This window comes from Lynx rufus, unplaced genomic scaffold (genome assembly GCF_022079265.1).
Source record: "Lynx rufus isolate CCGP_SWC_20201006 ecotype Redwood Valley unplaced genomic scaffold, mLynRuf1.p SCAF_3, whole genome shotgun sequence".
Taxonomy (NCBI): domain Eukaryota; kingdom Metazoa; phylum Chordata; class Mammalia; order Carnivora; family Felidae; genus Lynx; species Lynx rufus.
The window spans coordinates 159765565-159778443 of record NW_025814845.1 but is presented as its reverse complement, the minus strand read 5'-3'; the positions used below and the strand labels follow the sequence as shown (position 1 = coordinate 159778443).

The window sequence follows — 12879 nt, the reverse complement described above, 5'->3', positions numbered from 1 at the left end:
AGAACAAATATTATTAAAATGTCTATACTACCCAAAGCAATCAACATATTTAATACAATCCCTAGCAAAGTATCAACAGCATTTTTCACAGAGCTAGAACAAACAATCCTAAAATTTGTATGGACCACAAAAGATGCCAAATAGCCAGAGAAACCTCAAAAAAGAAAAGAAAAGCTGGAGGCATCCAATTCCAGACTTCAAGTTATATTACAAAGCTGTAGTGATCAAGACAGTATGGTACTGGCACAAAAATACACACATAGATCACTTAGATCAATACAGCTAAATAGAACACACACACACACACACACACACACACACACACACAGAAGCAGGAAAGAATATCCCATGGGAAAAAAGACAGTCTCTTCACTTCAACAAATGGTGTTGGGTAAACTGAACAACAATATGCAAAAGAATGAAACTGGACCACATTCTACACCATACATAAAAATAAATTCAAAATGGATGAAAGACCTAAATGTGAGACAAGAAACATCAAAATGCTAGAGGAGAACACAGGAAGTAACCTCTTTGACATTGCCCATGAAGACTTCTTACTAGATATGTCTCCTGAGCCAAGGGAAACAAAAGCAAAAATAAACTATTGGGATTCATGTAGGTGTTTTTTTCTGCAACCTCAGTTCTCTGATGGGTCAAAGAAAAGTCATGGATTTCAGTTTGTTTAGTTGTTTAGTTTGTTGTTGTTACGACAAGAGAAATGACTTCCAAACTCTTTTTTTTTCTTTTTTTGGGGGGCATCTGTTTTCATTAGAAAACTCCACTTGGTCAGCATTTCCCTGACTCAGAACAGAGACGGGGCAGCCCCCAAGTGTCCCTGGGCCTTCATGTTGTCTTCTAGCTTCTTCTGGGAGGGGAACGCAGGGGTGGGGGTGAGGGCAGCATCAGGCAGTCTCCTAAGTGCCCCTCCCAGACCCCTCAGAGTTCTCCCTGCTGGCCCTGCCCAGCTCGGTGGTGGGGACCTGAGGGCCCACAAGGCTTGAAGCTTGTTGCCTAAAGCATTCCTGTTGGTATGGCTTCAGGATGGAAGTGAGGCATGGAGTAGGAATTCTCATGCAAAATTTCCCACCGTTTCATTAAGATAAAAAAGTTACTTAGATTAAAATGAATCAAATCATTTTAAGGATATATTTATGTGCAAATATCACCAAAATCCTGTGGAGTCCATTTTCCTTTGTGGGCATTCAGAATCAATTTTTACTGATGAGTCCATCCCCAAGTAACCAGTGACCTGATTTTTGTCTCCATGGATTTACCTTTTCTGGAAAATTTATATAGGGGAAATCATAAGGATTTTTGTCTGGTGTATTTTAATTATTATAATTTTGTAAGGTTCATCCATTTTGTATCATACATCAGTAGTTCATTATGTTTTACCAGAGAGAAAATGTCAGCAGAGATACGGAAATTGTCAGAATAAGCTATAAGAATGAAAAGATAATCGCAAAAAAAAAAAAAAAAAAAAGTAACAGAAATTAAGAATGGCTCCCAAGGGCTCATCAACAAAACTCAGTCAAAACAGCAAAATAGTCAGTGAACTCAATGATAGGTCAATAGAAACTTCCTAAATGAAAACTCAATGATAAAAAATAACAGAAAAAAATCCAAGAACTATGGAACAATATCAAAAACTGTAACGTATTCATAATAAAATTGCAGAAGGAGAAGGAAAATGGAGGGAAAAATTTTAAGAAAATAATAGCCAAGATCTTTCCAAAACTACTGACATTAAATCACAAATGCAAGAAACTCAGAGAACACACACAAATATGTTGCATGCACCTAAAGAAACCAAAGTCAATGAGAAAATCTTGCAGGCAACTAGGTTGGGCACATACCTTACTTACAGAAGAACAAAGATAAGAAATACAACATCCCTTTACCATAAAAACAATGAAAGAAGAGAGTGGAGGGAAGTTTTAAGGGTTGAAAGAAAAAAAAATCTAACTTGGAATTCTGTGTCCAGTGAATTATTCTTCAAAAGTAAGGAGAAATAAAGACTTTCTGAGACAAACAAAAAGTGATAGTGTTTTTTGCCCCCAGACCTGTTTTGCAAGAAATGTTTAAAAAAAAATTCTTCAGGCATAAGGAAAATGATATGGGTCAGAAAATTGGATCTACCTAAAGAAAAGAAGAGCATCAGAAAATAAATAAATTAAAAAAGCATATTTTAAAATCCAGACATTGTCAGAGTAAATAACAAAAACATTACCCGAAGTTGGTTTAACATCTGAAAGTCGATTGATGTAATATACAATATCAATAGAATAATGGACAGAAAACACAGAATCATATCAATAGATGGATGAGAAGCATTTGAAAAAAGTACAGCCACCACCCAAGATTTTCTGGATTTTGCAGGCAGGTGGTGGCGGGGGCAGGGGGCGGTGGGAAGAGAGGGTGTTTGTTTTTCAGAGAGAGAGAGAGGATGAATGGGGGAGAAGGGCAGAGGGGAAAGAGAGAAAATCTTAAGCAGTCTCCATGTTGAGCATGGAACTGATGCAGGGCTCGACCCCACAACCCTGAGATCATGACCTGAGTTGAAATCAAGAGTCAGATGCTCAACCAACTAAGCAACCCAGGTGCTAATCCACCATTCAAGATTTAAAACTCTCTAGAAAGTAAGAATACAGGAGAACTTTCCTAGTTTGGTAAAAGGCATCCCCCCCAAAAAAAACCCGTACAGTTAATAATAAACTTAATGCTTAATTTTTCTAATAAATTTGGGAATAAGCAAAAGTCTCTTCTTTCTCCACTTATACTGCAACATTTTCAAGCAAAAGAAACAAATTAAAAAGCATCCTAATTAAAAAAGAATAAACAATTCAAAATAAAATGATCCTGGACATGGAAATGCTGAGAAACTCAGATACAAAAAAATGAATTTAGGAAGGTCACACAATATAAAAGATCAATATAAAAATTTTGTTTGCATTTTCAATATTATTATATATCAGCAATGAACAATGTGAACATGAAATGAAGAAAACTATTCTATTCACAAGTTTCAAAAGTAGAATGTTTTAGAATATATTTAACAAAATAAATGCAACATGAACACAAAAAACTAATAAATCTGGTTGAGAAAAATGAAAGAAAACAAATAAATTCAGAAATCCTATTTATTTATCAATTGAAAACTCAATATTGTTAAGATGGCAATTCACCACACACACACACACACACCCCACACACATTCATGTAAAACTGATGGAAATCTGGGGGGTAAGGTCTATTTACCAGTGTCAATTTCCTGGTTTTGATATTGTACTACAGATAAAATACATTTGATATAAATCATATAAAATGTTACCTCTTGGGGAAACCGACTAAAGGGCACATGGGACCTTTGTTTTCTCTATATATATTTTTGCTACTTCTTGTGAATCCACAATTAGTTCAGAATAAAAAGATATAAAGATAAAACTCAATAGTAGGAAGACTAACCTATTCCAAATACAATGGAAAAAAATTAATAAATTCGCCACACAGGAAGAGATACACATTGACAAGAGGACTTGGGAAAATGTTCAAAAGTTAGATAAGTGTAAATGTAAATAAATGTAAATTAAAACATGTTACAACTAGAGTGGCTAAAATAAAAAAGAATGGTAATACCAAGTAGTAACACATTGTGGAGAAACTAGAACTCTTGAATTCTGTTAATGTAGATGTACATTTACACAGCCACTTTAGAAAACAATCAGCAATTTCTTAAAAAGGTTAATGTGAACTTATTATAGGACTCAGTAATGATACTATGTATGTATCTACCAAACATAAATGAAAAAATATTACACTATAAAGACCTGACCTTAAATGTTTATAGCAGTTTTGTTCATAATAGCTAAAATATATACCATATAACTGACCATCAATAAGGAATGAATAAACTAATCCTATTAATTAACATATATATAGTAATTTTCAGTGAAAATCAAAATTACTTAGCAATAAAATCTAATAGAAGATTGATCTATTTGAATCTGAAAACTGTGTCAGAATATTAAGTATAACACAAAAAATGCATACTGTAGAATTCCATTTATATGAAAATTTTTAATAGACTACATTTATCTATCATCATTGAGATGAGGTTGTATGGGGTATAGATTAAAGAAAACATTTTTGCATGATGGAAATATTAATGAAATTTTGCATTTAAAGTACATTCAATTATTATAATCCAAATACATTTAAAAATCAAATAAAACCAAGCAAAGTGAAGATTAAAAAAAATCAAAAGGAATTTATATATACTCTATCTTTAGTATGCTATATTTACACATGGACTTCAGGCAAAATTTTACAAAGGTAAAACCGTAGTATTTCAAGTGTTTAACTTTATAAGGGTAAAACAGTAATGTTTTCAAGTGTTTAACATGACATTTAAATTCTATAAAAAGTCACATGAGGTAGAAAGGGAAAGTATTATTAATCTCATTTCACATACATGTAACTACTGTTTAAAAGGGTAGTTTTGCACATGGATAATGCATTGTAGCAAAGAGCCTAGAACTACATACTTTTAGATATGAAACTAAAAAATGAGAACAAAAAACTGTTTTTAAACACATGTATCAGTTTATCTACACCCCCAAAAATTTACTAAGCATGAATATAATGCCTATTTACCTTTGAGTTATTTTAAAACTAAGATTTGGGGTCTCTGGGTGGCTGTAGTAAAGTGTCTTACTCTTGATTTTGACTCAGGTCATATCTCATGGTTCGTGAATTCGAGCCCCAGGATTGGCTCCATGGTAGCAGTGCAGAGCTTAGTTGGGATTTTCTCTCACGTGCTCTCTCTACCTTTCCCCTTCTCTCTCTCTTTCTCAAAATAAATAAACTTTAAAAAAAGATTTCAAAGAGCCATATGGCCTTTCCAATCGTGCAGAAAAAGGATTTGACAAAGTACAACATCCATTCATGATAAAATCCCTCAGTAAAGTAGCTTTAGAGGGAGTATACCTCAACATAATCAAAACCATATACATCTTCAATGGGGAAAACCTGAGAGCTTTTCCTCTGTGGTCAGGGACAAGACAGAGATGCCAGCTTTCACCATTGTTATTTAACATAGTGTCAAGACACCTAGCCTCAGCAATCAGACAACAAAAAGATATAAAAGACATCCAAGTCAGCAAGGAAGAAGTCAAACTTTCACTGTTTGCAGATGACATGATACTCAGAAAACCCAAAAGACTCCACCAAAAATTTACAGGAAAATCAATGTACAGAAATTGGTTGCATTCCTATACAGCAGAAAGAGAAATCAAGGAATCAATCCAATTTACAATTGCACAAAAACCATAAGATCCCTAGTAATAAACCTAACCAAAGAGGTAAAAGATCTGTCCTCTGAAAACTATTGAATACTTATGAAATAAATTGAACATGATACAAAGAAATGGAAAACATTCCATGCTCCTGGGATTAGAAGAATAAATATTGTTAAAATGTCTATACTATCTAAAGTAATCTACATATTTAATGCAATCCCTAGCAAAGTGTCAACATCATTTTTCACAGACCTAGAAAAAACAATCCTCAAGTTTGTAGGGAACCACAAAAGACCCTGAGTAGCCAGAGCAATCCTGAAAAAGAGAAGAAAATCTGGGAGCATCACAATTCCAGACTTCCAGTTACATTACAAAGCTGTAGTGATCAAGACAGCATGGTACCGGCACACACACACAAACACACACACACACACACACACACACACACACACAGATCAAGAGAACTGAACAGAGGGGCACCTGCATAGCTTAGTCATTTGAACATCTGATTCTTGATTTTGGCTCAGGTCATGTTCTCATGGTTTGTGAGATTGAGCCCCATGTCAGGCTCTGTGCTGTCAGTGCAGTTAAAAAAATGGCAGAAGACATGAATAAACATTTTTCCAAGGAAGACATACAGATGGCCAATAGACACATGAAAAAATGCTCAACATCAGTCATCATCAAGGACATCAAAACTACAATGGATATCACCTCACATCTGTCAGAATGGCTCAGATCAACAACACAAGAAACAACAGGTGTTGGCAAGGATGTGGAAAAAAGGGGATCCATTTGCACTGCTGGTTGGAATGCAAACTGGTGCAGCCACTCTGGAGAACAGTATGGAAGTTCCTCAAAAAGTTAAAAATAGAACTACCCTATGATATAACAATCACACTAGTAGGTATTTACCCAAAGAATACAGAAATACTGATTCAAAGGGATACATACACCTCAATGTTGACAGCAGCATTATCCACAGTAGCCAAATTATGGAAACAGCCCAAGTGTCCATCGATTGATGAATGGATAAGGAATATGTGGACATCAATACACAATGGAATATTACTCAGCCATAAAAAGAATGAAATCTTGCCATTTTTAATGACATGGGTGGAGCTAGAGATTATTATGCTAAGTGAAATCAGTTAGTCAGAGAAAGGCAAATACCACATGATTTCACTCGTATGTGCAAATTAGGAAACAAAAAAATATATATAGGGCAAAAAAAGAGAGAGGAAAACCAAGAAACAGACTCTTAACTATAGAGAACAAGCTGATGGTTACCAGAATGGAGGGGGATGGGGGATGGGTTAAATAGGTGATGGGGATTTTGGAATACACTTGTGTTGAGCACCGAGTGTTGTATGTAAGTACTGAATCACCTGAAACTAATATTATAATGTATGTTAACTAACTTGAATTTAAATGAAAACATTTTAAAACTCAAGAATTCAAAAGCTAAAGTTAGATTAATTAACAAAAGTAGGGCGCCTGGGTGGCTCAGTCAGGTGAGCGTCAGACTTCAACTCAAGAGGTGATCTCCCAGGTCATCTTGAGTTCAAGCCACACATCAGGCTCTCTGCTGTCAGTACAGAGCCCACCTGGGACCCTCTGTCCTCGTCTCTGCCCCTCCCCCACTTGCATGCATGCTCTCTCTCTGTTTCTCTCTCTCTCTCAAAAATAAGTAAACATTTTTTAAAAATAACAAAAGTAAATGAATTATATACCGTAGAGTTATCACTATGTATGTTATTTAAGGTATATGCAGTATTTTAACAAAACGGATATCCTGAAAATTATGTCTGCTGTATCAATGTGAGCATATATTTATAGCAAATATTATGCCATAAAATTTTTATCTGGCTTATGAGTCTTTTTGGGGGTCTAAATGCTACCACACAGCCACTGATACATCAGAGAATTCAACAAATTATCTTGCAGCAAAAGTGGCAGGGGAGACTAACATGAGCCCAACTATATACCACATTCTCTAAATAACTTCCTAATCAGTAAAATCTTAGCAATGACAAAAATATAGGTAACTTGGAGCAATTTTCTATGGCCTGACTTTGTCTGCCTTTGGGCAAAAAAGGGAAATGAAAAAGCGAAAAGCATCCTCTGACATTCAGGTGAAGATATTAACAGAAAAGTATTAGAGTTAATGCAAACTGATTTGCACTTACAGCTAGATCTTCTGCTTGACTGTTGAATATAAGCAATTTTAGGAATATCAACTTTAAGCCAAGTCACTCTGTGGTCATGATGCATCAAGAAAAGACAGACCTGCTCCATAAATTATGAATGAACATAGAGAGACAAAACATAAACATTTTCCAAACAACAAAATTATCAAACATCCGTCTCATCCAGCTAATATGAGTGGCTGTTGCTTCATTATCAGTTACAGCTTAACTTCTCTCCAATCTTTCTTCTTCATATGTAAGATTTATTGAGATACTCAATCATACCTTTACTTTCTGAAAGCATCAAATTCAGAAGAAAGATCCACTTCCTCAAACCCAATTGAAAATCACTTAAAACAAACCCAAATTCTATAAAAACTCTCTCAAACTCTGGAACTAAGATGTCCCACCGTTTCTCGTAGTGGATAGTTTCACTGATTGCTGCATGTAATAAACTAAGGATTCCAGTAAGGGTAGAATTCTAATTGAAACACACACACACACACACACACACACACACACACACACGGAGAGAGGGAGAGAGAGAGAGAAAGGGAGAAAGAGAGAGAGAGAGAGAGAGAGAGAGAGAGAGAGAGAGAGAGAAGGCCCTGGAATGTTACCCGTAAGGGAACAATTGTATGATAATTGAGCTTTAACAATGGGAACTATATCAAGAGATATTGTGAATTGGGATACATCCAACATCTCTTAGCTTAAATAATCAGATGGCAGAACTAAAAATGGGGCTCGTGTCAATTAGGTGCCCAGAAATTAAAAGGAGCTCAGCACTGAAGTGTGCATAAACTTCACCATAAAATTTGTCTGACCACTGAACTCAGCATGTACAGTGAAGACTCCAGGGAGTTCATAAAAAGCATCTTAAGAGGCATAAAGAAATAAACAGTATTTCAAATACAACTCACAGAAGGGTATTGTTTATAGTGTGAGTTCAGCTATGTTAAATCCCTTCCACAACAAAATTCTATTGCTTTCAGGAAGCATAAATGAATGAAAAGTTTCCATTATGTATTACTCATAGTATCCAATACAAAGTAAAAAAAAATGTATACATGCCAAAAGAAATGAGACATAGCCAAGGAGCAAATAAATCCCTAGATACCAATATCAATATGATTCAAATATCAATTAACAGAGAAGCACTGTATAGCAGCTAATATAAAAATGATCAATGATTAAAGGAAAATAAAATCATAATCACTAGAAGGTTTTCTTTAGTCAGTAAATGCAATTTTTATACATGATTTTTAACAAATAACTTCTGCATATTTGAGTTTGAACATATGAGAAATGTACTAAAATGTACTTTATGGTGTATAATCGGAAATAATCACTGTAAGTTCATGTTTTAAATGCAGAGATATAAAGAAGCAAATAAATAATCGTATGATACATGTATGTGCATATATTAAATGTATGTTCTAGGTCTGTTGACTGAGAAGGTGCAGAGGTAATAAAAAATAGTGGAAATAAGCACATCTGTTGCCCAGATATTTATTTTTTTAATATTATTCTCTACTAAAAGGAATATAGGCTACTTGGATAAATAGCTGAATCCAGATTAGGGGCAGGAAAAGCATAACAGGAGCCTAGAATATTTTGTGCTAGAAAAATGTGAAAGTTCTTTTTTTTTTTTGAGTTTATTTATTATTGACTTTGAGAGAGACAGAAACAGCATGAGTGGAGGAGGGGCAGAGAGAGGGAGACAGAGAATCCCTAGCAGGCTCAGCATTATCAGCACAGAGCCGATGTGGGGCTCGAACTCAGGAAATCATAAGATCATGACCTGTACTGAAACCAAGAGTCAGACGCTTAACCAACTGAGCTGCACCCCCAAAATCTGGAAGTTCTTAGAGTCCTATCAAACACTGTGGCCAATTAAAAGAGACTCTCAGTGGCCAAAGCTGAGACAATTTGAAAAAGAACCACAATAAATAATAACAGTAAAGTATTCTATACTATTGAATAAAATAACAATTGCTGAGTCTGAACCAATATAAATAAACACATAGATAAACAAATATATAAATATAGAGAAGGGAATACTTCTCCCTACTGTACATTTCTAGCTTACAGGCAGAGTAAATAATGGAATTAGAAATCATCAATGAATTTTAAGCCTAGTGAAGTAAAGTTTGAAGAGGAACAGATATGTCCATGTTCTCAATGTAGTTTAACCTAAAATAGACAAGACTGAGAAAAAATTCCATGTACTTTTTAAAAATTATACTAGGGCATACATATCACTTCAGTAGTAAGCATGGCAAAACATATAGCATGAATCTATGAAAAATATCCACCAAAGCCAAATTGAAGGACATCTTTAAAACAATTACTCTGTAGCATTAAAAAAAAAAACTACAGAAAAGAAAAAAATTAAAACAAAGAAAATATCTAGATTAAAGATGAAAAATACATTATGACTAAATACAAACAAATATATGACTTGGATTTGTTCCTGAAAAAGACAAAATAGATATAAATACTTCCCTAAGACAATTAAAGAAGGGTTTTTTTTTAAAGTTTATTTAGTTATTTTGAGAGAGACAGAGACAGAGTGAGTGGGGGAGGGGGAGAGGGAAAGAGAGATAATCCTAAACGGACTCTGCACTGTCAGCACAGAGCCTGATGCTGGCTGGGGCTCGAACTCACAAACTGTGAGTTCATGACCTGAGCCAAAATCAAGAGTCAGACGTTTAACTGGCTGAGCCACCTAAGGGCCCCAGAAGTTCTAATATGAAACATGGCTTTATAGCTACACTATAGCTATGTAAGAAAATATCTTTATTCCTAGGAAACACACATGCTTTTTTTTATGGGTAAAGAAGCATAGTTTTCAATATTCTTTCAAATGGTTTAGGAAAATCATTTTGAAGAGAGGAGAGAAGAGAGTTGAAAAAATAGAAGGAGAAAGCAAATGGGCAAAAGTAAATAATTGGTAAACCTGGGTGAAGGTATATGGGGAGGCTTTGTATGATTCATGCAAACTAGAAATGTTTTACAGAATTTTTACTTTTACTATCAAACCAAATTTGAAATCATATCAAAATAAAATATTATAAGAGCAGTAACATTCTGGTTCTAATATATATAGTAACGGTAACCCAATGGTGTTGGTGGAATTACTATTCATATTTGGCATATCAGAAAAATGAAGCACATATCCAAGTTCACACAAGAAGGTAAGCCAGTGGTATTAGGAATTGACACCAAGGTACATAGCTGTAGAGCACATGGTCTTTTTTTTTTTTTTTTAAATTTTTTTTTTTCAACGTTTATTTATTTTTGGGACAGAGAGAGACAGAGCATGAACGGGGGAGGGGCAGAGAGAGAGGGAGACACAGAATCGGAAACAGGCTCCAGGCTCTGATGTAGAGCACATGGTCTTAAACACAGTCCTTTACTTACCGGATAGTAAAAATTCACACATTTTCTTTTCATCACTGTAAGAATGCTCATACTTTGTAAAGTTAAAATGACAACGTGCAAAATAGAAATGACCAGTCCTTCTAACTAATGTTATCAATGTATCTATATATGTAAAGTAAGCACTCTGTGGGACAATAAAAGGAATAATGGGATGTATGAGAAAAAGTAGTGCAGATATTCTGTATTAAAGACATTTATGACTGACTGAATATAGTCTAACTTCATGGGCAGGTAATATTTTGATGACTCATAAGCTTAATTATCTGGTTGGATTTTCTAATTTAAGGCAATAGAGTTTCTCAGACAGATTTCTTAAAGCATACTTAGTTTTACACTGTATGTATCCTGAAGGACCTGAACCACAGTTCCCAGATTGATCGGTCTTAGAATTAAGGTGAGCATAACACTCTTCAGGACCAAAATCTGCACCTGGAAAAAAATATGTGTTTAGTCATATAGAGCTTATGTTAATTTAAAATAATTTATGAGTATATTTAAAATTCTGATATGGTTTAAAATATACAAAATACACTCATAACACATATTGAAAAAAACTAGATTTAAGATCACACAAAATAATTTCAATGAAATATTTAAAAATTGAAAGCACTCTTGCCAAAAAGATATCTTAAAATTAACCATGGTGTGCAGTTTATCTTCTAATTTTAGTAAGTCTAGATATCTATAAATGTATAAGAAACTTTAAAAGTTGACTTATTGGTCAATAACCTAACTTATATAAATATCATTTCAAGGCAAACCACTAACAAATATCTTATTTTTTCATATTTTTCTTAGAAAAATATTTTCATATTTTTCTTAGAAAGAAATCGTAGAGTCTCAGTTTTTACATTTACTATCCAATCCATGCACATAATGTGTTCAATTCTCATAAAATCCAACCAATGGATCTTATTTATTATAGCGTCCATTAGTTCTATTGTAGTTGAAGGATGAAATAAAAAATCTTTAATAGGAAGATTTAACCACTGCATTATGGTGCTAAAGAAAAATGGCACACCAAAAGAGGATCCACAGGTACAAATCTGGATCTCAGCTGAAACTCCCACAGGCTCTAGTAAACTGGAAATAAGCAGTTTATTTTATCCTAGAGGTCATTTTAAACCTGGTTATGGGTGAGAAGTCAAAATTATTGCTTAGCTAAGGAAGCAGGCCATTTGGTGGACATAAAAATAGGCCAAGGTTGGAGGATCTTCATAGTTATAGTGACAAAATTAGAGACTCAAGAGGTCTCAACATATACTTTATTCCCTGCCTCAAGAATCGTTCCTGCTTTTAAATGTGTGAAGAGCAGGAGATTAAAATATAAGAAGACTTCCATAAAGCAGTGTGGATTTTTCTGCAGTTTCTGTGTTGTGGTTACATAGTTGCCAAGGGAAGGAGTCTCAGTAAATATACCAATTCTCAGTTGAAAACCCTAAAGAGTTATGGCCATAAAAACAACAGTAAACTAGATAGAGTGAACGTTATTTAATCTCTAACCAAAACTTAATACATATCACTTTCTGATTTAATTAAAGTGATTAGTTCCTCATTTCATACACTTAACAGAAGAAAAAGATGGATAATAGTAGTATCTGTGTAAAAAATAAGCATTTTAGACTGAAAGCAGGGCTTCAAAAGGCAAAAATTAAAGACAATGAAAAAATTTAACTAGAAATGTGTCTTTTCATTCAAGAAAAAATATAAAGATATCTACCTATAGGAAAATAGTTAAGAGAACATGATACATTGTATAAATTACAAAGATATAAGCATGCAAGAAGAAAAATATCAAAAATAAACTGAAATAATTATGGAGAGGTTATTGAATATAATTTGAAATTTTAAGAAAATCCATATGATAAGACAGTATTTACACCAGTGTTCCTAGAAACTCACAGAACACTAAGAAGAATTAAACACACACATACACAAATACA

At 34.1% G+C, this 12879-nt stretch overlaps 1 protein-coding gene across 1 annotated transcript in view; it reads right to left on the bottom strand.

Annotated features, from left to right (window-relative positions):
- ADAM2 (ADAM metallopeptidase domain 2) overlaps nt 1-12879 on the bottom strand; it is a 140936-nt gene that overhangs the window by 22549 nt on the left and 105508 nt on the right. The window contains exon 15 of the mRNA XM_047092421.1: nt 11260-11365. Within this exon, the coding sequence (XP_046948377.1) occupies nt 11260-11365 (106 nt within the window). The remainder of the gene's footprint in view (nt 1-11259; nt 11366-12879) is intronic.